General features: G+C 39.1%; 2 protein-coding genes across 2 annotated transcripts; both read left to right on the top strand.

Annotated features, from left to right (window-relative positions):
- The first annotated feature begins 1743 nt into the window (after nucleotides 1–1743).
- LOC123502032 (stress-induced-phosphoprotein 1-like) lies at nucleotides 1744–17408 on the top strand. Its single transcript, XM_045251186.1, has 13 exons — nucleotides 1744–1898; nucleotides 5777–5898; nucleotides 6654–6741; nucleotides 7712–7846; nucleotides 8759–8916; nucleotides 9463–9661; nucleotides 9874–10000; nucleotides 10461–10603; nucleotides 10951–11031; nucleotides 12571–12829; nucleotides 13647–13807; nucleotides 14862–14968; nucleotides 15602–17408. Exons 1-13 carry the CDS (start codon nucleotides 1878–1880, stop codon nucleotides 15672–15674), a joined length of 1674 nt encoding a protein of 557 aa, XP_045107121.1. The 5' UTR covers nucleotides 1744–1877; the 3' UTR covers nucleotides 15675–17408.
- Nucleotides 17409–19347: 1939 nt separating this feature from the next.
- On the top strand, nucleotides 19348–22318 carry LOC123502175 (piggyBac transposable element-derived protein 3-like). The gene is made up of 3 exons (XM_045251403.1): nucleotides 19348–19603; nucleotides 19970–20128; nucleotides 20504–22318. Exons 1-3 carry the CDS (start codon nucleotides 19588–19590, stop codon nucleotides 22156–22158), a joined length of 1830 nt encoding a protein of 609 aa, XP_045107338.1. The 5' UTR covers nucleotides 19348–19587; the 3' UTR covers nucleotides 22159–22318.
- The last annotated feature ends 1043 nt before the right edge of the window (nucleotides 22319–23361 follow it).

Below are 23361 nucleotides of genomic sequence, written 5' to 3'. Positions count from 1 at the left end.
AACTTCACATCTCATCTCTTGCTAAAACAGCTTCTATGAAGTTAGGTGTTCTGAGGCGTCTCCGCCAGTTTTTCTCACCCCTCCAACTGCTTACTCTGTATAAGGGCCTTATCCGCCCCTGTATGGAGTACTCTTCACATGTTTGAGGGGGTTCCAGTCACACAATTTTGCTTGATAAGATGGAATCGAAAGCTTCGTATCATCAACTCTCCTCCTCTGACTAACTGTCTTCAGCCTCTTTCTTACCGCCGAAATGTTGCATCTCTTTCTATCTTTTATCGCTATTTTCATGCTAACTGTTCTACTGATCTTGCTAAATGCATGCCTCCCCTCCTCCTGCAGCCTCACTGCACAAGGCTTTCTTCTTCCTCTCATCCCTATTCTGTCCAACTCTCTAATGCAAGAGTTAACCAGTACTCTCAGTCATTCATCCCTTTCACTGGTAAACTTCCTTCCTGCATCTGTATTTCTGAATTCCTACAACTTGTCTCCTTTTAAGTGGGAGGTATCGAGGCATTTGCTCCCCTACTGTGGCTGATGGTTTTTGCACTTTTTACACTTTTAGAGAGCCAGCACTCAAGTGGACCTTTTTTTTTTTTTTTTTTTTTTTTTTTTTTTTTTTTTTTTTTTTTTTTGCCTTGGCTGGCCCTCTTCCCTACGTAAAAAAAAAAAAAAAAAAAAGTAACCAGTATTCAGTCTTTTGTCCCCTTCACTGGTAAACTCTAAACTCCCTACCTGCTTTTATCCATTTCTCCAATGCAAGAGTAAACCAGTATTTAGACACTCTCTCTCTCTCTCTCTCTGGCTTGATTCATTATTTCCCCCAGCCTCTGACTTGAACTCTTTCACGAGGAAGGTCCCAAGATACTAATATATATTTTGGGAGATCCATCAAACTCCCTCACTCTTTCCTTTAGGGACGGCCATATTGAGTGGGACTTTTCTCTTCCTTTTGTGCTGTCTTTGGCCACAGCCTCGATCTCTACTACTAAGGAAAAAAAAAATGCATGTTTGTGTGTGTGTATGGAGAGAGAGAGAGAGAGAGAGGTGGGGGATTAATCGAGAATATCTGAGTGTGTGAGTGATGGAAGAGTAAATCAATTAAATATAAAGAAGAAGAAAAAAAATAATGATGAATGGAAGGAAAAAAAGAAAGAAATACATGATGCGTGGTATTGGCCAAGTATTGCATTTTCTGGGTGTCACTTGAAAGGCATACAGAAATTTCAGGAGATTGTGTGTGGAAATTTCTGGAGATTGAATGAAAACAAGTGCGTGCCAGCGATCTTTGTATTTGTAGTGATTTCTTTATAGCTTTCTCTATTTATTTTTCGCCTTCCTTTACAAATGGATGTAGTATCTTATTTGTTTCAATCCAGTTAGGGAAAGAAAAATTTGGAATAAATAACTAAGACTGGAAGAAATGTACCAGAAAGATCTAGAAGTGGAATAAAACTTTGTAAAAATATATGACGAAATATCAAGGAAATTTACTGCATGTAGTCATAATAGATAGTCTTGTACACAATACTCAAATGCCAGACTGTAAACTACAAATTGTATACAAGTTTCTCTTTACTTGCATATAATACAAAGTGGAGTGCAAGTCATTATAGACAAAATATCCCTAAAAAAAAAACTAAGTAAATACAATCATTTTTTTTCAGATACGAATTATGTAAACAGATCAATTCAATTAAGAAGATGAAGTGTAGAAAGGAAAAATATGAGTGAGGTGTGTCCTGCGGTCTCTAGTTGTTGTTGTGTTTCGAGAGCCTTCCCTTGAGCAGCAGCACGCGGCACCCTCGCCTCACCCACACCACTAACTCCGCCACAGCCACGTCAGGAGCACACCCGGGACCACCGCACTCCCAGACATGACTGACAACGCCGCCAAGGTACTGTGAACTGGCCCTCCTGGAAGCTGGTGCGGAGGAGATAAAGGGTGTGTGTGTGGGCAACGTGACTGTGTGTGTGCGTGCGGTGCGTATATGTGTGTGCGTGTGTGTGTCTAGTTATATTTATCTCTGTGTATTTCTGGTGTTCGTTTGTATGTGTGTGTGTGTGTATAGTTATATTTATATCTGTGTATTTCTGGTGTTCATTTGTGTGTATGTTTGTTTTGTTTATCTCCAAGCTATCCACATTTTAGCAAATTTCTCTCTGTAGTTGGTGAAGCAGCAGCACAGTGTTCAGACTGCTGTGGTGAAACTCAATGCAAACTCTTGTGACAAAACTGAATGAAGGATTACATTCTTGAAACTAGCGAATTGAAATAAATTTAACACAAACCTAACCTGTCCCTTAAATGAAGACCGTGATTCTATTAACCCATGTGACAGCAATGAAGACCCACACACATTATGTATTTAACAGTATGGCTCATTGGATAGTGGACTAAAGGTAGTGACTCCTGGGAAAGGCCAATTCAAGCCTGGGTATATTATTTTATTGCAGTTTCAGCCAATACACCACACGTCACTATACACATTCTCATGGTCTAGATCACACTTCTACAAGCATTTCTAATCCCATTTTACCCTGTCAGAAATAAATAAGAAGGTTAGCTACCTTTTTCCTATTTTTCATTGTATTTTTCTGGTTTGGGAGCTAAGGGTGGCTAACCAGGTGAGGTTAGGTTTCCCAGGAGGTCCCCAAGCTTATGTCTAGGGAAAAAAAAATATAAGATAGGGTATATTGGTTGAAACTGCAAATTTACCCAAGCCCGTGACTCCAGCTCCAAATTACATGTTCTAGATCTTATGGTCATGTGGTCAAGCCTGTGATCAAGCCTCTATTTTTTCAGTATAATCAAATCTTTGTTCTCCATCTTTCCATGCATCATCTAATCTTCTTTCAAACTCACAAACTGATTTAGCATTTATCACATTGTCTGGGAGGCTGTTCCAGTGATTCACCACCCTGTTACAGAAGGAATACACTCTGATGTCTAATCTTGCTCTTTGCTTGAATATTTTCTTTCCATGTCCATGAGTTTCCAATCTTTACATCTTAAGAGTTAGTCCAGCTCATTCTACATATATAAAACTTAATGCTGACTATAAGGACAGCCCACAGAAGTCTATTTGAATCTTATATTCCATGTTGAGACCAGTGAAAAGGAGGTTATAACTAAGAAAGGCACAGATAAGAGGCTTTGTTAGGTTAGGTTAATGTCACCAAGGCATCACCAAGGCACTGTTTTGGCATCCTGGTTGTTTCAATGTTGTGGTAGTGAGGATATCAGAATAATGCCCACATTGACCCCATGAACAGAGAACGCCGTGTATGGATGGCAAGGTTGGTGGACTGTGTGTGGGTTTGTGTGTGTGTCGGTGTTCATAACCTCTCTGTGTTGGGGTGTGTGGTGTGCAGCGTCTTGCACACCCTTACTGTAGTGTTGGTGTTGGGGGGAAGGGTTTGTCTGTTTTATTTTTACTACATCTTTGTGGTATGTGTTTACATCTCCATTTCTCGAATATTTTAAATTATCTCTCTCTCTCTCTCTCTCTCTCTCTCTCTCTCTCTCTCTCTCTCTCTCTCTCTCTCTCTCTCTCTCTCTCTCAACTGAGTGATAGATGAGTGTGTTTATAGTTTGGCACCATGATAGATAAGGTGCTTGGTGTTTGCTCTGCTGTGGTTTGTGTTTACTTCTCCCTCACTCACTGTAGACTCTAAGATTGATTGATAACCTCAGCTGTTCCTCATAGTCTGTCTCTGTCGTCCTCTGCACTTCATATCCTGTCTCTCTTTCTTTCTTTCTTTCTTTCTTTCTTTTTTTTTTTCTTTACCTCCTCTCCACTGAAAACCATCTTTAGTTATTCTCTCTTACCATCTCTCAGTTTCTCTCTCTCTCTCTCTCTCTCTCTCTCTCTCTCTCTCTCTCTCTCTCTCTCTCTCTCTCTCTCTCTCTCTCTCTCTCTCTCTTTCTCTCCATCTCTTCTTTAGTCTTCCTGTTCTTCTATTCTTCTGCTTCTTCCCTCTTACTTTGGTTGATGGGTCAGTGAGATCTTGGTGCTGGCTGCTGGGACAGTCTTCTGGATGTTAGCTAGTGGGTTAACCTTCCCCCTTATGTAGGTTAACCTTCCTCTTTATCTCTCAACCCAGGGGAATACTGCTCCATGATGGGACTGGGAAGCTGTGATGAATGTGCCAGGAAAATTACTATCTTATTGGAGTCTTTTTGTAAATTTTTTTGTAGTTTTTTTAAATTTTTTTTTTTATTTATTTATTTTTTTTTTTTTTATTCTCTAATGGTGTGCTAACCAAAGTTGTATGTTTTGTTTTGTTTTGTTTTTATATTAGTGTTAACCTTTTTTTTTTCTTTGATCTCAGTTTTCTGTATTAACATTCTTGGTTTTCTTGTGATTAGTTGTTTTGCTTTTTCTTTATTCTCTCTCTCTCTCTCTCTCTCTCTCTCTCTCTCTCTCTCTCTCTCTCTCTCTCTCTCTCTCTCTCTCTCTCTCTCTCAAATAGTCAAACAGCTTGCTTTATTAACCTTCCTCTTTGTGTTATAGATCTCATGGTGTTTGTGTGTAGTCATGCTATTCTGAGTGTGTTTCTTTGTTGTGTTATGAGGACAAGAACAGTGAGATGATGATGATATACAACACCACCACTTTATTTCCCTAATATTTGACATTTCCAGAGAGAGAGAGAGAGAGAGAGAAGGAGGAAGTTGTTATATAGATTTGGAATGTAAGATGAATGAGGTTGTGAGTGTTTCATCCTGTGTTATCTCTGCCTTAATTTTTTCCCATCTTTTTGTGACACACTGCAGAAACTTCACTTATTCTGTCCTGTTTTCTCTTTTCTTTCTTTTTTTTTTCCATTTTTGCATTTGTTATTTATTTTTCTTCCTTTTTTTTTCTATCTTTGTTTTTCACCCTATTCTGGCTGTCCTTCCTCTCTGTGTGTGTGTGTGTGTGTGTGTGTGTGTGTGTGTGTGTGTGTGTGTGTGAGAGAGACTTTATATCCTCTATCAATTTTGACTTTATAAGTATTTTATGTGTGTATGTATATATTCTTTTCTGTGTGTGTGTGTGTGTGTGTGTGTGTGTGTGTGTGTGTGTGTGTGTGTGTGTGTTTGAGTAAGAGAGAGAGAGAGTGAGAGTGTATGCATGCGGTAGAAAACAAACACATGTTAGTGTATACATGTGCTTGTTTTTATTGGATGTATGTGTGAATATACATGACAACATATAGGACTGTGATCTGAAACACTGCTCTCTCACTACAATAGTTTTTGAAGGCCACAGAGGTGATCAGACGAGTTCTCAAGACTGTTTCTCTCACTAATCATGTAGAAATCTCTTTAATCTGTCACTACAACCATGAGAATAATGTAGAAATCTTGTTAATCTCACTATAACCATAAGAATACATAAATCTCATTAAATTGTCACTAGAACCCAAAAAAAACACTCTTGGAAACCTATGTATTTTCAACTAGACTCTCTTGGAGGCAGAGACGTAGAAATATTGTTAATCTGTCAATACAACCATAAGAATAATGAAAAAAAAATCTTGTTGATGTGTCTGTAGAAAAAAAAAATTAAAACCTTTGTAACTTCAACTACACAGATAGTAAAATGAAATATTGAAGGGAGAGAGAGAGAGAGAGAGAGAGAGAGAGAGAGAGAGAGAGAGAGAGAGAGACAGGCAGACAGGCAGACACCACAACACTCACTGACACACATCAAAACACACAAACAAACACACAGAGACTTTTCCCTTTAAATTCTGTGAGTGATGTGGACATGTACCTTGTCTTCAGGTGCAGCAGCTGAAGGAGCAGGGCAATGTGTGCATGGAGGCAGGCAAGCTGGACGAGGCTGTGCAGCATTACACCAAGGCCATCGACCTCGACGCCACCAACCATGTTCTCTTTAGCAACAGGTGGGTCATTGTGGTGTGTGTGTGTGTGTGTGTGTGTGTGTGTGTGTGTGTGTAGTTGTTGTTCCTGTTTTTGTCTTGTTTTTGTTTGTTTTCTATCATTTTCTTTCTTCCTTTCTTTTTTCATTCTTTCCTTTCCTTTTTCTCCCACCCTTCCTTCCTTTTTTTTTTTTTTTATACTTTCCTTCCTCCTCTCTCCCTCTCTTTCTTTTTTTTCTTTCTTTCTTTCTTTCTTTCTTTCCTTCTTTCTTTCTTTCTTTCTTTCTTTCTTTCTTTCTTTCTTCTTTCCTTCCTTCCTCTCCCCCTCCCTTTCTCCCTCCCTCCCTTTTCTTTTCTTTTCTTTTCTTTTCTTTTCTTTTCTTTTCTTCTTCCCTTCCCTTCCCTTCCCTGGCTGTGAGTACTGGTGTGGTGTGGTTTTTGTCAGTGGAGGTGGTTGCAGTGGATGATAGGAGTAGTTGTGAATGGTAGCAGTGTGGTAGTAATGGTGGTTGTGATAGTGGTTTTGTTAGTAGTGGTAGTGGTGGTGTGGTGTGGTTTTGGCTGTGGTAATGGTGGTTTGATGTGGTGTAGTGGTGTGGTTTTGGCTTTGGTGATGTGATGTGGTTTTGGCTGTGGTAATGGTGGTGTGGTGTGATGTGGTATGGTTTGGTTTTGGCAGTGGTAAGGGTGGTGTGGTGTGGTGTAGTGGTGTGGTTTTGTCAGTAGTGTTTAGTGGTGGTCCAGCGCTGACTAACACCACTTCCTCCTCTTTCCAACAGATCGGCAGCATACGCCAAGCAGGGGAAGTATGATGCGGCCCTGGAGGATGCCGAGACCACAGTGCGCCTCAAGCCGGACTGGCCCAAGGTGAGGGATGTGCTGGTGGTGGTGGTGGTAGTGGTGTTTTTTTTTTTTTTTTTTTGGGGGAGGTTGAGGTTTGTTATTGTTTTTTCATTGTTATTGTTTTGTCAGTGTGGTTTGTTTTTTGTGTGTTTTGTGTTTTTGAGAAGTGTTGGTTATTTCATTATTGTTTATCTAGTTTGTCTACATGTCTTTTCCACGGTCAGAAAATATGATACAAATAGAATAATAAAGATTGGCTATTTCCTTATATGGACAGTGTTCTATTTAGATTTCTGGGTAAATGTTTGTTCATTATCACCCTTGTTATTTTTCACAACTTTTAATTTGTCCTGATATTAACTTATCCTAACTTGACCTAACTTATGGAAACTAATTGGATATAACCTAATCTAATCAAGCACTTTGATGACAAGGCATTTACCAACACCACATCCTTTCAACGTCCTCTCATCAGTCACTTCTAAGAATAAACAGCACTTAAATTACTCCACTCACTTCTAACAAACTCTACTCACACACACACACACACACACACACACACACACACACACACACACACACACACACACACACACACACACACACACACACACTTTTATATCCTTCCAAGTCACTCTGATCACTACCACACACCATGAGGCCATACTTCAACAAACACTACTCACACACACACCCATCTTGTAAGTCACTAACTACCCAACCACTCCCCCATGAGGCCACACTTCAACAAACTACTCACACACACTCACATTCATTTATCTCTCAAGTCACTCTAACCACCTAACCACTCCCCCATGATGTCATACTTCAACAAACTACTCATATGCACACACACACTTCAATAAACTTCACTCACATGCACACACACACACTCATCTTGCAAGTCACTTTAATCACAAACCACCACCACACACCATGCAAGTCACCAATCACACAACTACTATCACTCCCCCACTTTCCACCTCTCCTCCAGGGGTACTCGAGAAAGGGCACAGCGTTGCTCTACCTGCAGCGTAACCAGCAAGCCTCAGACGCCTTCCAGAGCGGCCTGACCCTGGACCCCAACAACCAGCAACTCAAAGAGGGACTCACGGAAAGTAAGAGAAGGGTAAGTCTAGCCAGGTGTTATTTGTGCTATCTTATTTTGGTTCGCTTTTTCATGTAAGAGGGGAAAATCTGGCCAAAGGTAACTAAAACGATTAAACAAAACAGCCTACTTAGATGCCAGTTCCCATGTAGGTCTCAGAGAGTTAGATTTTCGTCATGCTGCAAAATACACCCAAAAAAATGCATTCTAAGGGCCTCAAACAATGCAAGAAATACATGAACACACTCAAAATGCCATTAATAACTCAAATACACTGAAAACAATACAAACAATCCTAAACATGTGTTAAAACATGCCTAAAATGCACCAGACATACCTAAACACATACTTGAATACACCCAACAGGCTCTTAAGAATTCAAAATGCCTCTAACAGACTTAAAATGCTCAAACACACACATACACACAAAAAAAAAAAAGAAAAAAGAAATCTTAAACTCACCCAAAATACTCACAAACATTGCCCCCAAGAAACAATACAAAAGCAACCTATAATTCCAAACAAACACCCAAAACATTATGAAAGATGTGAGGAATACAAGGCTTCAGTTCAGGAAATTTAGGGAACAGGAACATTAGAATTATAAGACACACATTCTGAAAAGTTTGAAAAAAAACTTGAGAAATGCAAAACACACGCTCTGGACATTCATGAGAGATGTCAATTTAACCCCTTCAGTACTGGGATGCATTTTTACCTTGAGTTTTGGGGTGTGATTAAACAATTATATTTGTATTAGGAATGGTCTGTGGAGGTCAGAGGATTAACGGCCAGAGTCTTCACTATTTCAGTCCCAACAAAAGTTTCTGAAGCTATATAAAATCATCAAATAGTAAGCAAAATATGAAAAGGTGCCCTGATACTTAAAAGGTTAAGGAAATGACAAATGTTCTCTCTCTTTCTCTCTCTCAGATACAGTCCAGTGCCAGCAGGGGGCCGTCCATGTCACCCTTCCAGGACGCTGCCTCCTTTGAGAAGCTGAAGACAAACCCTCGCACCAAAGACTTCATGAAGGACCCAGACTTCTGCAAAACACTGGAGGACATCAGAAAAAATCCTGAGCTATTAAGGTGTGTCATAGATACATACATACATACATACATACTTTTTCCTACAAAATACTAGACATCAGAAGAATCATGAGCTATTAAGATGTGCAGTATATACATTCATACATTCTTCCATAAATACATACATGCATACATTCATAGATTCTCCTGCAGTGTGATGGTTTGTCTGTGTTGTTGTTCGATCTTGTTAAGTTAGTTCACCTTTAGGTGTTGTGTTAGCCTTTGCTTTTGGTGGTCAGTGGTGGGTGGGAGCATTGCTTATTTATTGTCCTAACAGTAAAGAGGCAATGTTGATCTTATTGGTGTTTGCTCATAGACATACACTGACCCTTCAAACACACACACAGACACACACTAACCCTTTAAACACACACACAGACACACACTGACCCTTCAAACACACACACAGACACATACTGACCCTTAAAACACACACACACATACACAACTGACCCTTCAAACACATGCACAGACACACACTAACCCTTCAAACACACACACTGACACGCGAATGCATCACCTCTCACTGCCGCCCTCCATCCCCAGAGAAAAGATGCACGACAAACGGCTGCTGACCTGCATTAGTGTCATGATGGGTCTGGATGTGATTGGTGCAGATGATGAAGCAGAGATGGAGGACGCCTCAGAGACCACCACCAGCACTGCCTCCTCGAAGAACACACCCTCACCACGAGCACAGAAGGAGGAGAAGATGGATGTGGACAAGACTCCCGAGCAGATCAGTGTAGGGAGTGTTGATGGTTTGAGTAGATGACTGAACCCCCACAGAAGGCCTATTCTCTTTGGGTTTGTTGGTCTAGGTGTTACAACCAGGATGCTTAGTGCCTTAGTGGTAGATGTACAGTGAGGCAGGGCAGTGAGTAGGGAAAAAGTAAGAAAAGTGTCTCAAGGATGTGTTAAATTAGTGGTATAATCTTCATTTTTGCTCACTGTCAGGCCATGAAGGAGAAGGAAGCAGGGAACGCAGCGTACAAGAAGAAGGATTTCGAGACAGCGTTAACTCACTACAGCAAGGCCATTGAACTTGACCCAACTGACATGACTTTCCTCAATAACAAAGCTGGTAGGTGGAGCTCTGTGTGTGTGTGTGTGTGTGTGTGTGTGGAAGGTTTGCTACATTTGTTGGAAGGAAAAGTATGAAGTGTGAAGAGATGGTCAGGTACAGCAAGTGGAAGTAATGGTGAACAGTTTGTTTAATATATTTTTTGTGTAAGTTTTGGTATGTTAGAAGTGACAGGTATGTTAGAAGTGACAGGGAAACATGACATTAGAAAGCAGAATAACAAGAGAAAATAATTAGTTAGAAATTGAGAAGGAGCAAAGAGTAACATAGAATAAGTAAAAACATACAGAGAAAGAAAATGAATGACAGAGAATGAGAAAGACAAAAGTAACAGAGTGATGAATAAAACAAACAACCCATGATAGGCAGGTTAGTAAATAATGGAGCTATGAGAAACAGACGCAGAGGGAAAGAGAATAAGGATACACTGTCACACCCCTTGCCTTGCTTTGCCTTCCAGCGGTGTTCTTTGAGCAGCAGAAGTACCAGGAGTGCATCAGTACCTGTGAGAAGGCGGTGGAGGTGGGCCGGGAGAACAGGGCGGACTTCAAGCTTATATCCAAAGCATTCACTAGGACTGGCAATGCGTACAAGGCTCTCAAGGTAAAGCATACTCACACACGCACACATACTAAAAATATTATATGCTTGAGCTTTAGGAATTTGAAGTATTGTTGCCTAAAGTGAACCGTATATGAAGTGATGTGTGCAAGCAAAACTGCATTCAGGTTTAAGTAAGAATCAATATGGAAACAAGACAATACAAATGTAGCTTAGATTCTGTATACTACAATGAAATGACACACACACACACACACACACACACACACACACACACACACACACACACACACACACACACACACACACACACACACACACACACATGAATTGCAAATCTTTCTCTCTGGAGCACTCATGTAATTCCTTCCCCATGCTTGTGTTTGCAGGATTATGGTAAGGCTAAGATGTTCTATGAAAAGTCTCTCTCGGAACACAGGACCCCAGAAACCAAGGAGCTTCTGAGCAAGGTGAGTGTCCACTGGTTGACTAATTGATTCACTCCTTCACTCTTACCTGCCTCATCTTTCCCTCATTATTTATTTTTTTTTTATGTAGGAGGGGAAATTATCTTATATTTAAAAAAAAAAGTTAATGAGGGAAATGAACTCTGTCACTTTTTCTTATTGTTTACTTGTCCCCAGAAATTGCAGAAACTTTTCTTTTCTTCCCCTTCTCCTGTAGATGCTTATAAAAATTTCCTCACACTTTGTAGTGTTGTGAATTTCTGTCTATTGAGTTGAAAGGGTTAAGTGAATGAAACACAAGAAGGGTTGTAACACTTGGCTGTCTACTAGTTACTAGTTCAAGTGTAACTGTCCACCCTGTGAAGTATCCTGTCTATCATACTGCTCAAAAGAGAACAAGTGTTCTCACTCTGTTTGATCCACGAAGAGCAATCAGAAAGAATATCTATCAATGGTGTGTTTTGACCAAACCTAGCTAGATAGTTAAGCATTATGGTTTCTCTTAATGATGAGCAACAGTGAGTACTATTTTCCTTGCTTGGTATGTCAAAAGTATCACAGTGGTCATTATAAATCCTTAATACCTAAAAAGACTAGTAACAAAATATGGTATAATAGTATTGGTGTGCATGTATGTACTTGTCTGTGATGTGTAAGTGTAAGGGAAAATTAAGAGGAAAAGGATGTATGTGTTGGTTTTGTGAAAGAAAGTAAAACAAGCTAGTAGGGAGTAGACATAGATTCAGGAACATGTGAAAAATTACTTTTAAGAGTGACTGAATAGAGCATGGGACTTGAGAGTGTATGGAAGAAAATGGGTGAGTTTAAGGGCACACTACACAAGTGAGGTGGAGACTGTTTCCTAGTTACTTCAAGTGAGGAAGAGATTTTATCTGTCAATTAATTCACCATTGCCTGGCCAGTGCTTCTCTTACATACACATTGATGAGAGTTTCTCTGTCGGTCATTTTCTATTTTTTTGTGTTTGCAAAGTTCTTGGGGCAGGTTTTCTTGATGTTTGTTTAAAATGTGTTTGTAGATTGGTTTTGAGACTTTGTATGAAGCAAAGCATATCCCCTTGAGTCACAGTACCTTGCCAATTGAACACTGCCACACACACACACACACACACACACACACACACACACACACACACACACACACACACACACACACACACTCTCGACTCACAATCGAGAGGGCCGGGTTCGAGTCCCGGGGCGGTGAGGCAAATGGGCAAACCTCTTAATGTTTAGCCCCTGTTCACCTAGCAGTAAATAAGTACGGCATGTAACTCAAGGGGTTGTGGCCTCGCTTTCACGGTGTGTGGAGTGTATTGTGGTCTCAGTCCTACCTGAAGATCGGTCTATGAGCTCTGAGCTCGCTCCGTAATGGGAAAGACTGGCTGGGTGACCAGCAGGTAACCGAGGTGAATTACACACACACACATACACATCACCATTACCTTACTTGTCCTCCGTCCCAACACACAGTCAAACACACCACCATTTCCTCACCTGCCATACACTATGCAACACACAGGTGGAGAAGCTAATCAAGGAACAGGAGCGGCTTGCATACATTGACCCCGCCAAGGCCGAGGAGGAGAAGACAAAGGGCAATGAACTTTTCCGCAAGGGCGACTACCCAGGGGCCGTGCGTCACTACTCAGAGGCCATCAAGCGCAACCCAGATGACGCTAAGATCTACAGTAACCGTGCCGCCTGCTACACAAAGCTAGCGGAGTTCAACCTGGGCCTCAAGGACTGCGACGAGTGCATCCGACTCCTGCCTGACTTTGGTGAGTGTGTCCTGGTGGTGGTGGTGGTGGTAATAGTGGTAATAGTGAGTGGTGGTGGGTTGATGCCACCCAAAAACTCACCTAATATTAATGCCCTGAATATCTTTAAAAACTTGCCCAAAATATGTCAGAACACACCCCAAACTGCAAAATATACTTAAAAAAAAAAAAAAAAATTGAAATATCTTTAAAAACTTTCCTCCAAAATAAGTTGCTACACACCCAAAACTACAAAATACACTTAAAACAGAAAATACCTTAAAAGTCTCAAAACCAAACCAAGTCAGAACACATCTAAAACTGCAAAATACACCCAGAAATGCTTCTAAAACAGAGCAAAACAAATAGACAAATGTCTAAAAAAATTTACCCAAAACTAGCCAGAACACTTCCAAAACTGCTAAATATATCCCAAAACACATCCAAAATGTCCAAAACAAACTTTAGATATATCCGAACACACCCAAAAGCATAAAATAACATCCAAACACACAAAACAACTGCAAAATATCATCCAAACACATCCAAAATACCACAAAACATTAAAAGACAAAAAATACCCGTAATTACCCAAACACATGAAAAAAGGTCAAACACGATAGATTGGTGCATAGTTTATTGACCACAGTGTTATATAAAGTTACAAAACAAACAGACATACAGAACGGTAATCACATACAAAAATAGTTAAAACAAAACACACACACACACACCATCACCATCTTCATCACCATCATCATCACCATCACCATCACCATCATCATTTACAGCTCCCCCATCACCATCTCACCCTATCTCTCTCTCTCTCCCGTCACAGTAAAGGGGCATGTTCGCAAAGGCAAGATCCTGCAGGGGCTGAAGCAGTACTCTAAGGCCCAGGATGCTTACCAGAAGGCCATCGACATTGACCCCAACTGCCAGGACGCTCTGGACGGCTTCAGGGAGTGTATGATGTCCATGAACAGCGACCCAGAAGAGGTGGGTGGTGAGGAGATGCAGGGAGAGTGAGGGCAGATATGAGAAGAGCTAGAGGAAGAGTGATGAAAGGGAAGAGGAGGGTAAAGATGAAGGACTGGAGGGAGTAAGGGAAAGGGAGAGATGGATGGAGAGGAAGTGAGTGGAAAGGAGATGCAGGAAGAGTGAGGGCAGGTAAGAGAAGGATGGAGAGGAGTATAATGAAGAGCTACAGTAAGGGTGATGAGAGAGAAGAGGAGGGTAAAGATGAAGGAATGGGAGAGAAGGATGGAGAGGAGGTGAGTAGTGAGAAGATGCAGGGAGAGTGAGAGAAGGGATGAGAAGGATGGAGAGGAGTACAATTAAGAGCTACAGGAAGATTGATGATAGGGAAGAAGAGGGTAGAGATGAAAGACTGCTGGGAGAAGGGTAGAGAGGAGGAGGCGAGTGATGAGATGCAGGGAAGAAAGAAGATTGTACGCAAGAAAATGGAAAGAGAAAGGTGTTGTATGTAGGAGAAAAACAAATGAAAGGGAAGAAAGAAGATTGCAGGAAGAAAACTAAGAAGAAAAGTGTCTTGTATGTAGATGGAGAAGGAAATAGGCTGTTACATAAAGATGGAGAGAAGATAGGGGAGGGTGTAAGAAGTAAACAAAGGAAGAAAAAAAAGTTACAGGAAGGAAAATAAGAAGAAAAAGGGTATTCTATGTAGATGTAGAAGAAAAATAAGGGTCTATATTTTTTTCTGTTTCCTGTACCATTACCAACCTACTATACTCATTGAAATAGAGGAAAGATAAGACAGTGCACTAACACACACACACACACACACAAAAAAAAAAAAAAAAAAAAAAGCACTAAAACAGGAAAAGATAGGTAGTGGATTGCCCTACCACCACCACCACCACCACCACCACCACCACCACCACCACCACCACCACCACCACCACCACCACCACCACCACCACCACCACCACCACCACCACCACCACCACCACCACCACCACTACTACTACTACTACTACTACTACTACTACTACCACACCTGTCCCTAACACTCCTTTCATCTCCTCATCAGGTGCGCAAGAGGGCCATGGCTGATCCTGAGGTGCAGCAGATCCTCAAAGACCCGGCCATGCGCATGATCCTGGAACAGATGCAGACCGACCCCAAAGCCCTTCAGGAGTGAGTACCAAGCTGTGTTTTGATCTTTGCTGGAGTCTTCCGAAGTGCAACGGTTGTGTTTTGAGGAACGAGATTTCTTGGTTCAGTTATTTTTTTTTTTTTTTTTTTTTTTTTTTTTTTTACTTAATTATTTTTTATATTATTTTATTTATTTTTGTGGGTTTTTTATATTATTTTACTTTATTTTTTATTTATTTATTTATTTATTTTATTTTATTTTATTTTTTTCTGTGTGTGTTTTTGATAGGTTGTGTTTATTCTATTTTATTTTATATGTTGGCTATTTATTTTTTACTTGTTTTAGTCTTTTCAGAGAGGTATGTTAGTTGTTGAAATGTTTTGTGTTGTATTTTGTTTTGTTTGGCTAGTTTCTTCATTAATTTGTGTGATTTGATTTATTTTTTTTTTTATTTTCTTGTTTATTTTTTTGCAAGTTGTGTTGGTTGAGAATGTTGTGGTGGTGGTTTTTTTTCATGGGCTATTGGAATATTGTGTGCCTTTTTTTTTTTCCTTTGGTTTATTAATTAATTCATATACTTATTGTTATTTGTTTTTATTGATTTCATATTTTAACAAGTTGTGCTCACTAAGAAAATTGTTGATGTTATTGTTTCTCTCTTTCTCTCCTTCCAGTCACCTGAAGAACCCAGACATTGCCTCCAAGATTCAGAAGCTTCTCCAGTCTGGCCTCATCTCCATCCGGTAGAGGGTGTGAGGGCTGCCTGGAGTGCGGCTGTGGGCTCAGGGCGGGACGGAGGCCTTTCCCGCACCCTCCTCTGATCCACACCCGCCCCACACCTGCTGCTCCCACTAACACTGCCCTCTCTGCTCCCAGTACACCACCAACTCCATTCACCAGTCACTTCCATTGACAGCCACCTCTGATGAAATGCAAGACTGTTAATGCCACTACTGCATCTACTTCTGCTGCTGCTGCTGCTACTACTGTGTGTGTGTGTGTGTGTGTATGATTGTTAAAGCATTTCAGGGTGGCTTATCTTTTATTTTTTTTTTTTTTTTTTTTTTTTTTTTTTCATAGCTATGTTTTTATTTGCTTGACATACTTTACTTTCTGTTTTCATGGGATACAAGATTTTACCTCAGGACAAACGCTGTTGCATTCATCTTCTCTCTCCCTTCTGGCAGGTCCTTGTCTTAGACATGCCAGTGTTTACTGATATGGATTTGTTAAGGTCTCCATGATTCATAAGATCTCTTTCAGTGTTTATTTTTTATTTTAATTTTTTCTAATTTATTTATTTTTATTTATTTATTTATTTTATTTTATTTTTTTTTTCATGACTCTTAGTGGGTGAGTGTATTTGTGGCTCGTTGCATATCTTGTGGCTTGCAGACTGTAGCTCAGTTCTGGCTGACGGTAAAGTCTCAGTGGGAGAGGAAGCACTCTTTCTTAACCCTTCCCAGTGCAAACTGACATAATGCATCACCATTCAGTTATTCTACACTTCAGTCAGTGTATATTTGGGTTATACTTTGTTTTTTTATTTTTCTCTTACTTTTTTTATTGTCAGTTCCTTTTTTGTCATGGTTGATTTGTTTAGCTTTTTTATCAATCTCCTCCATCACTACTTTAATTGATAGTTTTTTCCACCTTTCACATTTATTTTCCAATAATTTTTTGCCTCATTGATACTTTTCTCAGGATTTTCCCCCTCATTTATTCTTTTTATTTATTTATTTTTTTTTTATTATTTATTATTTATTTATTTAAGATTTTTTATTTATTTATTTATACATCTATTAATTTATCTATTCATTTATTTATTTTTGTCCTAGAACTGTTTTGTAGTGTTTTCTACACTCCCACTTCTTTTTATTTGGTATTCCACATAACTTTTTAGTAATTCCTTTCCCGAGGCCCACAATGTGTAAATTTCTCCACTTCCCACGACTTCTTTCCACAGTCCTTTCAACAGGATAAACATTGCTCATAACAGCATTTATGATAACACCCACTAAGGAGATGCTAGGCTACACTATTTAGACACCAAAACAACAGCCACCACCATCTATGAACATACACCATACATACATCTATCTATCCATCATTATACCAGGCTGGCAGTCCCACACAGGATGGCCCAGACAAACCACTGCAGCCTCATACACACATCATTCCACTGGTGGTAAGAACACATTTATTAGACAAGCATTCAGGAGCTTAGGACACAGACAAATATACACACAACATGATGATGCACATGACAAGACTAATCCGACTCTATGTTACTTAGACATTAGTGAAAGAATGTTTCTTGATATGTACTGTAATAGAGAGAGAGAGAGAGAGAGAGAGCAATTAATAGAAGTGATGATACATTATTGTTGTTTTGTGTGGCTGATGATGTTAATTAATTATTTGTGCCTGAGGAGAGATGATGAGGATGATGATAATGAAAATAGAAGAGTATGAAAGTTATGTCTCTTTTGTTGTATTGAAACCTTTAATGATAAAAGAGGAATCACATAGCTGAGGATATAGTAAAAAAGATGGTAGTAATGATAGTGATGATAGTTCCTTGTGTGTGTGTGTGTGTTTCACTGTTTGATCTTGTGCAGTCTCTGACGAGACAGCCAGACGTTACCCTATGGAACAAGCTCAGAGCTCATTATTTCCGATCTTCGGATAGGCCTGAGACCAGGCACACACCACACACCGGGACAACAAGGTCACAACTCCTCGATTTACATCCCGTACCTACTCACTGCTAGGTGAACACCACCTACACGTGAAAGGAGACACACCCAAATATCTCCACCCAGCCAGGGAATTGGTCCTCTGGCTTGTGAAGCCAGCGCTCTAACCACTGAGCTACCGGACTGTGTGTGTGTGTGTGCGTGATTGCTTGTAAGGATAATAGAGAGTGATGCAATAACATGCTCCACTCAGAATTTACAAGGAGAGAGAAAACAAAGTACAGATAAATGTCGTGAACTTAGGATGGCTTTGTGATTGCCAGTGGTAACATTAACCAAGAGACAGACACACAAACAGTCAAGGAGAGGAGTGAACTAAAACTTTTCCTATGCCGAATCGAACAAGACAAACAGACAACAAATAATATTAAAGGGCAAAACCAATGCTATGCTGAATTAAAAAGAGGAAGCTTAGACAACAGGGGTGATGAATGAAGAAATTACTAAGAATTCTCTATCCTATGCTGAATTAAATGAGACAAGGAGGCTTAGAGGAAATACTGCTACATCGCCATTCATCCAGCTGTTTTGATCAAGCTGCTAACGATACTACTACATTATTCTTTCTTCTGCAAGGAACTATAACATGTGAGGTGCCAGATTATGTCCATTCAGCTTCAATAAATCCTCAACTGTAATTAGAATAAGTCGTTTTGTTACCTAGAGATTGAGAGAAGAGGTAGGTCAGACAAGAAGATAGGTTAGAGAGTTGAGCTAGGGTGGAGTGAAACAGATACAGGTTAGTACAATCATAGGCTTACTGATTAGATTAGAGTTAGAGAGTTAAGCAGGAATAGAATGAGTTAGACAAATCATACACTAGTGCAAGAACTGGAACAAGTATAGATGTAGATGAGATACAAAAGTTTAGCTTGAATAAAATGAGAGAATGAAGCAGAAATCAAATACTGTAATAACAATGAACTCAGAAACAGATGGCGATGGTATTACTAACTTTATGTAATTAGTTTGGGTAGCCTAGAATAGACAAATCATCACTGGTACAAGAATACAGGTACTGGATAAGATTATATATAGACAATTTATTCATCAATTTTTTTTATCTTTTTTATTTGTTCTATTTACAGCAGGGTTTCTCAACCTTTTTAATCTTATGCACCCCTAGAAGTCTTTCAGTATTGATCACGAACCTCTTTCCCTTAAGGCAGCGTCAGGAAGGGTAAGAATAAATGCACGGTTTAGTGACTTAGTTTATTAAGTTTAATTTGTTATATATGTGGAGCAGACAAAATTCTTGATTAATATTAGTATGTTTCTATGAGGTAGTGTCGATAGGAACTGGTATCTCACAGGGAGACACTATATGTGACTTACATTCAATACATTTACCAAAAGGAACTATATCTGACAATTTTCGATCATTATGGCAGTGAACTAGTGTTGCTTCCAGCTAGTTGCAACTTGTAACTAGTGATAGTGATAAATAAGTCACTGTGTGTGTGAATAACATATAGAATAATAAATCTGAACAAATATTATAGGTTTGCAAGGTTGTGTGGCACCTGTAATCCAAGAGAACTTCCTCTCAAGTGATATAACTCCAAGAGTTTCCTTGTTAACGTTGTTAACGTGCCCTGGTTCTAGTGAAGGACACATCCAGCCTAGCACATGTAGGCCACATTGTATACTATAAACAAATTTGCAGTTATTCAAAGCTGAAGTATTTTGAGAAACCTGCCACGTACCCCAAAAAATTCCTCTCAAGTACCCCTGGGGGTATGCGTACCCCAGGTTGAGAACCCCTGATTTACAGTAATCGCTCGCGTATCTGGAAAAAGTTAAGTTTCCAGCAGCAAAAGACTTCCCGCCAGTATGAAGCTCGAAGCTGAGGGGGGTGGACGCGTGTCTGACGTAGCTCCACTCCAGCCACTTTAGCCACAATGGATGCTGTCGCAGGTAATTTCATTTGTACAAATAAAATACAGTATATATCTCAATGTATAGACAAATAAAATATAGTAGTATCTGTCAGTTTATAAGTATACGTAGAGGTGTCACTAGGCTTTCAGTAAAAGTGACCGAATGGTCCCATTGGGCACGCTCGTAGGTTATTGCTCAGTTATATTTTCAACAATAGCAAGCATTTACCTCTGCGTTTTTCTATGAATATGACAAGCATATACCTTACATGTCAACGGTATCATAACATATGGCATATATATGAGGTGTTTCATTGATAAAAGTGTACTGTAATTATTTTGTAAGGTCAATACTTGAATAGCAACATAACAAATAACGCAATGGTAAACTTCTCCCTTTCAGGACCTTCTGGAGTAAAAATTACCCCGAAGCAGTTTTACAAGAGGAAGAAAACATTGACCAGTGAAGAAATAGCAGAGAGCCTCACCTGTAGTGACACTGAAAATATGGGTGAATATGATGACAATGAAATTGATGACATCGGCGATCCCGAAATACCAGGTAATGGACGCACACTTTACCTGACGATGACGGTCTATTCTGTTTGTGCATGTGTGATATCATATATACATGATGATGATGATTATATATATATATATATATATATATATATATATATATATATATATATATATATATATATATATATATATATATATATATATATATATATTACGCCTTATTAGGCTAAAATTACAAATAATATATAATCTAACGAGTAACTAGAAAAATAATAGGGAAGGAACTGTTTATATAGTTTTCTTATGAGGTTATAATTTAAATCATTATAAGAGAAGCAAACAGCAACAAGGGTAGTGAGAGAAATGTTTTCAATTATCCATGATTCACTAATGTGTAAAATAACATTTTCAACAGATATTGGCAGCAGTAGTGAGGAAGAAGAGGATGAAGATACAGTTGTTTTGGTATTGGATGATGCAGAAATTATTGAAGCTCCTCATCCTCCAGCTAAACGTAAAAGAAAGAGACGCATCATCTGGAAACAAATTACACCTTCCATTCCTGTTTTTGATAGTGAAGAGCAGTCAGAAGATGAGGTTTTGCTGACACCTTTGCAGTATTTCAAGAAGTTTTTGTCTGATGATTTTCTCAAAGACATTGTTGAGCAATGCAATTTGTATGCTCTGCAGCAAAATCCAAATAAGCCACTAAGTCTTACATGTAGTGAATTTGAACAATGGCTAGGATGTTCCTTCTTCATGTCAGTTAGTAAGATACCCAATACACGTCTTCATTGGTCTTCTTACACAATGAGTGACGCTGTATCATCAGTTATGAGTAGGAATAGGTGGGAAGAGATCAAGTCCCATTTGCACCTAGTGAATAATAATACCATTGACAAGACTGACAAATTATGCAAAGTAAGAATGTTGGTTGACCATTTGAAACAAGAGTTTAGGAAAGTTCCCATGATAGAACATCTGAGTATAGACGAACAAATTGTTCCATTCAAGGGGGTTTCAAGCATGAAGCAGTACAACCCTAAGAAACCCTCTAAATGGGGATATAAGATATTTGTACTAGCAGATGATAAGGGTTATGTGTATGATTTCAGGCCATACACAGGTAAAATTGATCCTGTAGATAAGAATGATGTGCCTGACCTTGGTCCAAGTGCCAATGCAGTTTTACATTTAGCAGAAGTGATACCTTATCACAAGAACCATAAATTGTACTTTGACAATTGGTTCAATTCTCTCCCATTAGTAGAATACTTGGCAACTAAAGGAATTTGGTGCTGTGGTACAGTTCAAAGTAGAAGACTTCCAGGTTTATCATTCCAGTCTGATAAACAGCTAGCCTCCAAAGGCAGAGGAAGTTATGATGAATGGGTGACAACAAATGAAGAGGGAGTTACTACAAATGCAATCAAATGGTACGATAATAAAGGAGTGTGCCTAACTTCAACATTTGCTACTTCTCAGCCACTACAGACATGTGTTAGATATGATAGGAAAAGAAAAGAACAAGTTGAAGTTCCTGTACCCAGTATTGTCAAAATGTATAATGAGCATATGGGAGGTGTAGATCTCCAAGACCAACTCCTTGCATACTATAGAATGTCTTTTCGGTCTAGGAAATACTATCTGAGGCTTGTTTTTCATCTCTTTGACATGGCAGTAGTCAATAGTTGGCTAGTTTACAGGCGTTCCGCTACCTCACTTGGAATACCTGATAAAAAACAACATGCTCTTTGTGATTTCAAATTAAAACTGGCTTACTCACTCACAAATAGTGGCAAGGATTTGAGAAAGAAAAGAGGAAGACCATCAACTGATGTTGTAAAGGTGAACTTTGAGAAAAAGAAGAAATGTGGGAGAGCAACAAAACCCATCCCTGAAGATGACGTCCGCAAGGATGGCATAGGTCACTTTCCTGCTGTCTCAGCAAACCGAGAGACATGCAAACTCCCAGGGTGCAAAAGCAAAGTGCGTATGCACTGTCTGAAATGCAGTGTGCACTTGTGCTGCGACCAAAAGAAGAATTGCTTCCTAGAATTTCACCAGTAATAATGGAAATTAGTGAAGTAAAAGCATCAGTTACAAGTTTCAGTGAGGAAAAATAATGTATTTACCTATTAGGAAAACTTTACATCATTAATACTATATTTTTATGTTGTCACTCATCTACTTTGTTCATGTGAAATTTCAATATAATTCAATCAGTTGACTTATTTCTTTTTTTGCATTCAAAATGGTCAAGTGCCCAATAGGTCCTATTGGTCACCTTTTGGTTTAAATGCCCTAGGGGATTTAAAAAACATTTTTGCAATAAATGGTTTCAATGGCTCATTTTTCGTTTACGTTACAAAACATTTTTCTTTAATGCTGATAATAATTCGGGCAAGAAAGGGTTAAGTTAATAATAAATAGATGGATAAAAGGAAGCTTGCATTGTGGACATCTTTAGTTTAGACAACGTAGGAGAGGCAGGATATATTAAGGGGATGACTCAGAATACTCAACAAAAAACTTTACCACATCCTGATTCCTGAGTAAATATCGTACGCAGCACAGGGAGGACAATTAAGGTCAAGTGAAGGTGACAACAAGGGGGGGGAGCGGTGTACCGTGTGCATGCCTACCCCTGAAACTCTTCAAACTGAATAGTAAGTCTTTTCTTAATTCTGCCTGAAATCTTGTTATACTCGTCCTTCATCTTACCTAAAAAAAAAAATAAATAAATAAATAAATAAAAAAAGATTGAGGAAAAGTTAAGATTCCAGGTAGAGTTGATGATGATCCACATATTAATAAAAGTATACATGATTGCTTTACTGTACACCACTGAACTTTAATTGTACGCGTGGCAGATGTACTCCTTATCATTGTTTTATAAGTTTTTTTTTTTTTTTTTTAATGGGTGGTGCAGTGTAGTTAACCTTATTTTCCAGTGCTGTGGTTGTTCTTTGCTATCATTAGTGAACATCAGCATAGCAGTCTTAAATCGTTTGTATTGACCGACAGTTTTTATTTGACGCAAAATGGCGGAAAATGTCAAAATGTTCTCGTAAGTTACGGAGTTGTTCATGAAAAGAAATACGGAAAGTAGAAGGGAGGATGCAAAGAGAAGAAAAGATAGAAATAGGTAATCAGATGTGAATAAATGTTAACTAAGTAGAAAACTGTAGCAAAAAAGACTTAAACCAAACATAAAAAAATTAGGACTTCAAGGTCTGTGTTTGGGTTGCACTGCATTCGTCTTCGCTTCAT

This window comes from Portunus trituberculatus, chromosome 10 (assembly GCF_017591435.1).
Source record: "Portunus trituberculatus isolate SZX2019 chromosome 10, ASM1759143v1, whole genome shotgun sequence".
NCBI classification, from domain to species: domain Eukaryota; kingdom Metazoa; phylum Arthropoda; class Malacostraca; order Decapoda; family Portunidae; genus Portunus; species Portunus trituberculatus.
The sequence above is the reverse complement of the archived record's forward strand: the minus strand, read 5'-3'. Positions and strand labels throughout refer to the sequence as shown.

Bases quoted from the DNA above. Each gene is read 5' to 3' on its own strand.
- LOC123502175 (XM_045251403.1), top strand. The intron at 20,129-20,503 runs GTAATGGACGCA...CATTTTCAACAG, and splicing joins CGGCGATCCCGAAATACCAG to ATATTGGCAGCAGTAGTGAG.
- LOC123502032 (XM_045251186.1), top strand. From the start codon at position 1,878: ATGACTGACAACGCCGCCAAG. The intron at 7,847-8,758 runs GTAAGTCTAGCC...TCTCTCTCTCAG, and splicing joins TCACGGAAAGTAAGAGAAGG to ATACAGTCCAGTGCCAGCAG. The intron at 9,662-9,873 runs GTAGGGAGTGTT...GCTCACTGTCAG, and splicing joins AGACTCCCGAGCAGATCAGT to GCCATGAAGGAGAAGGAAGC.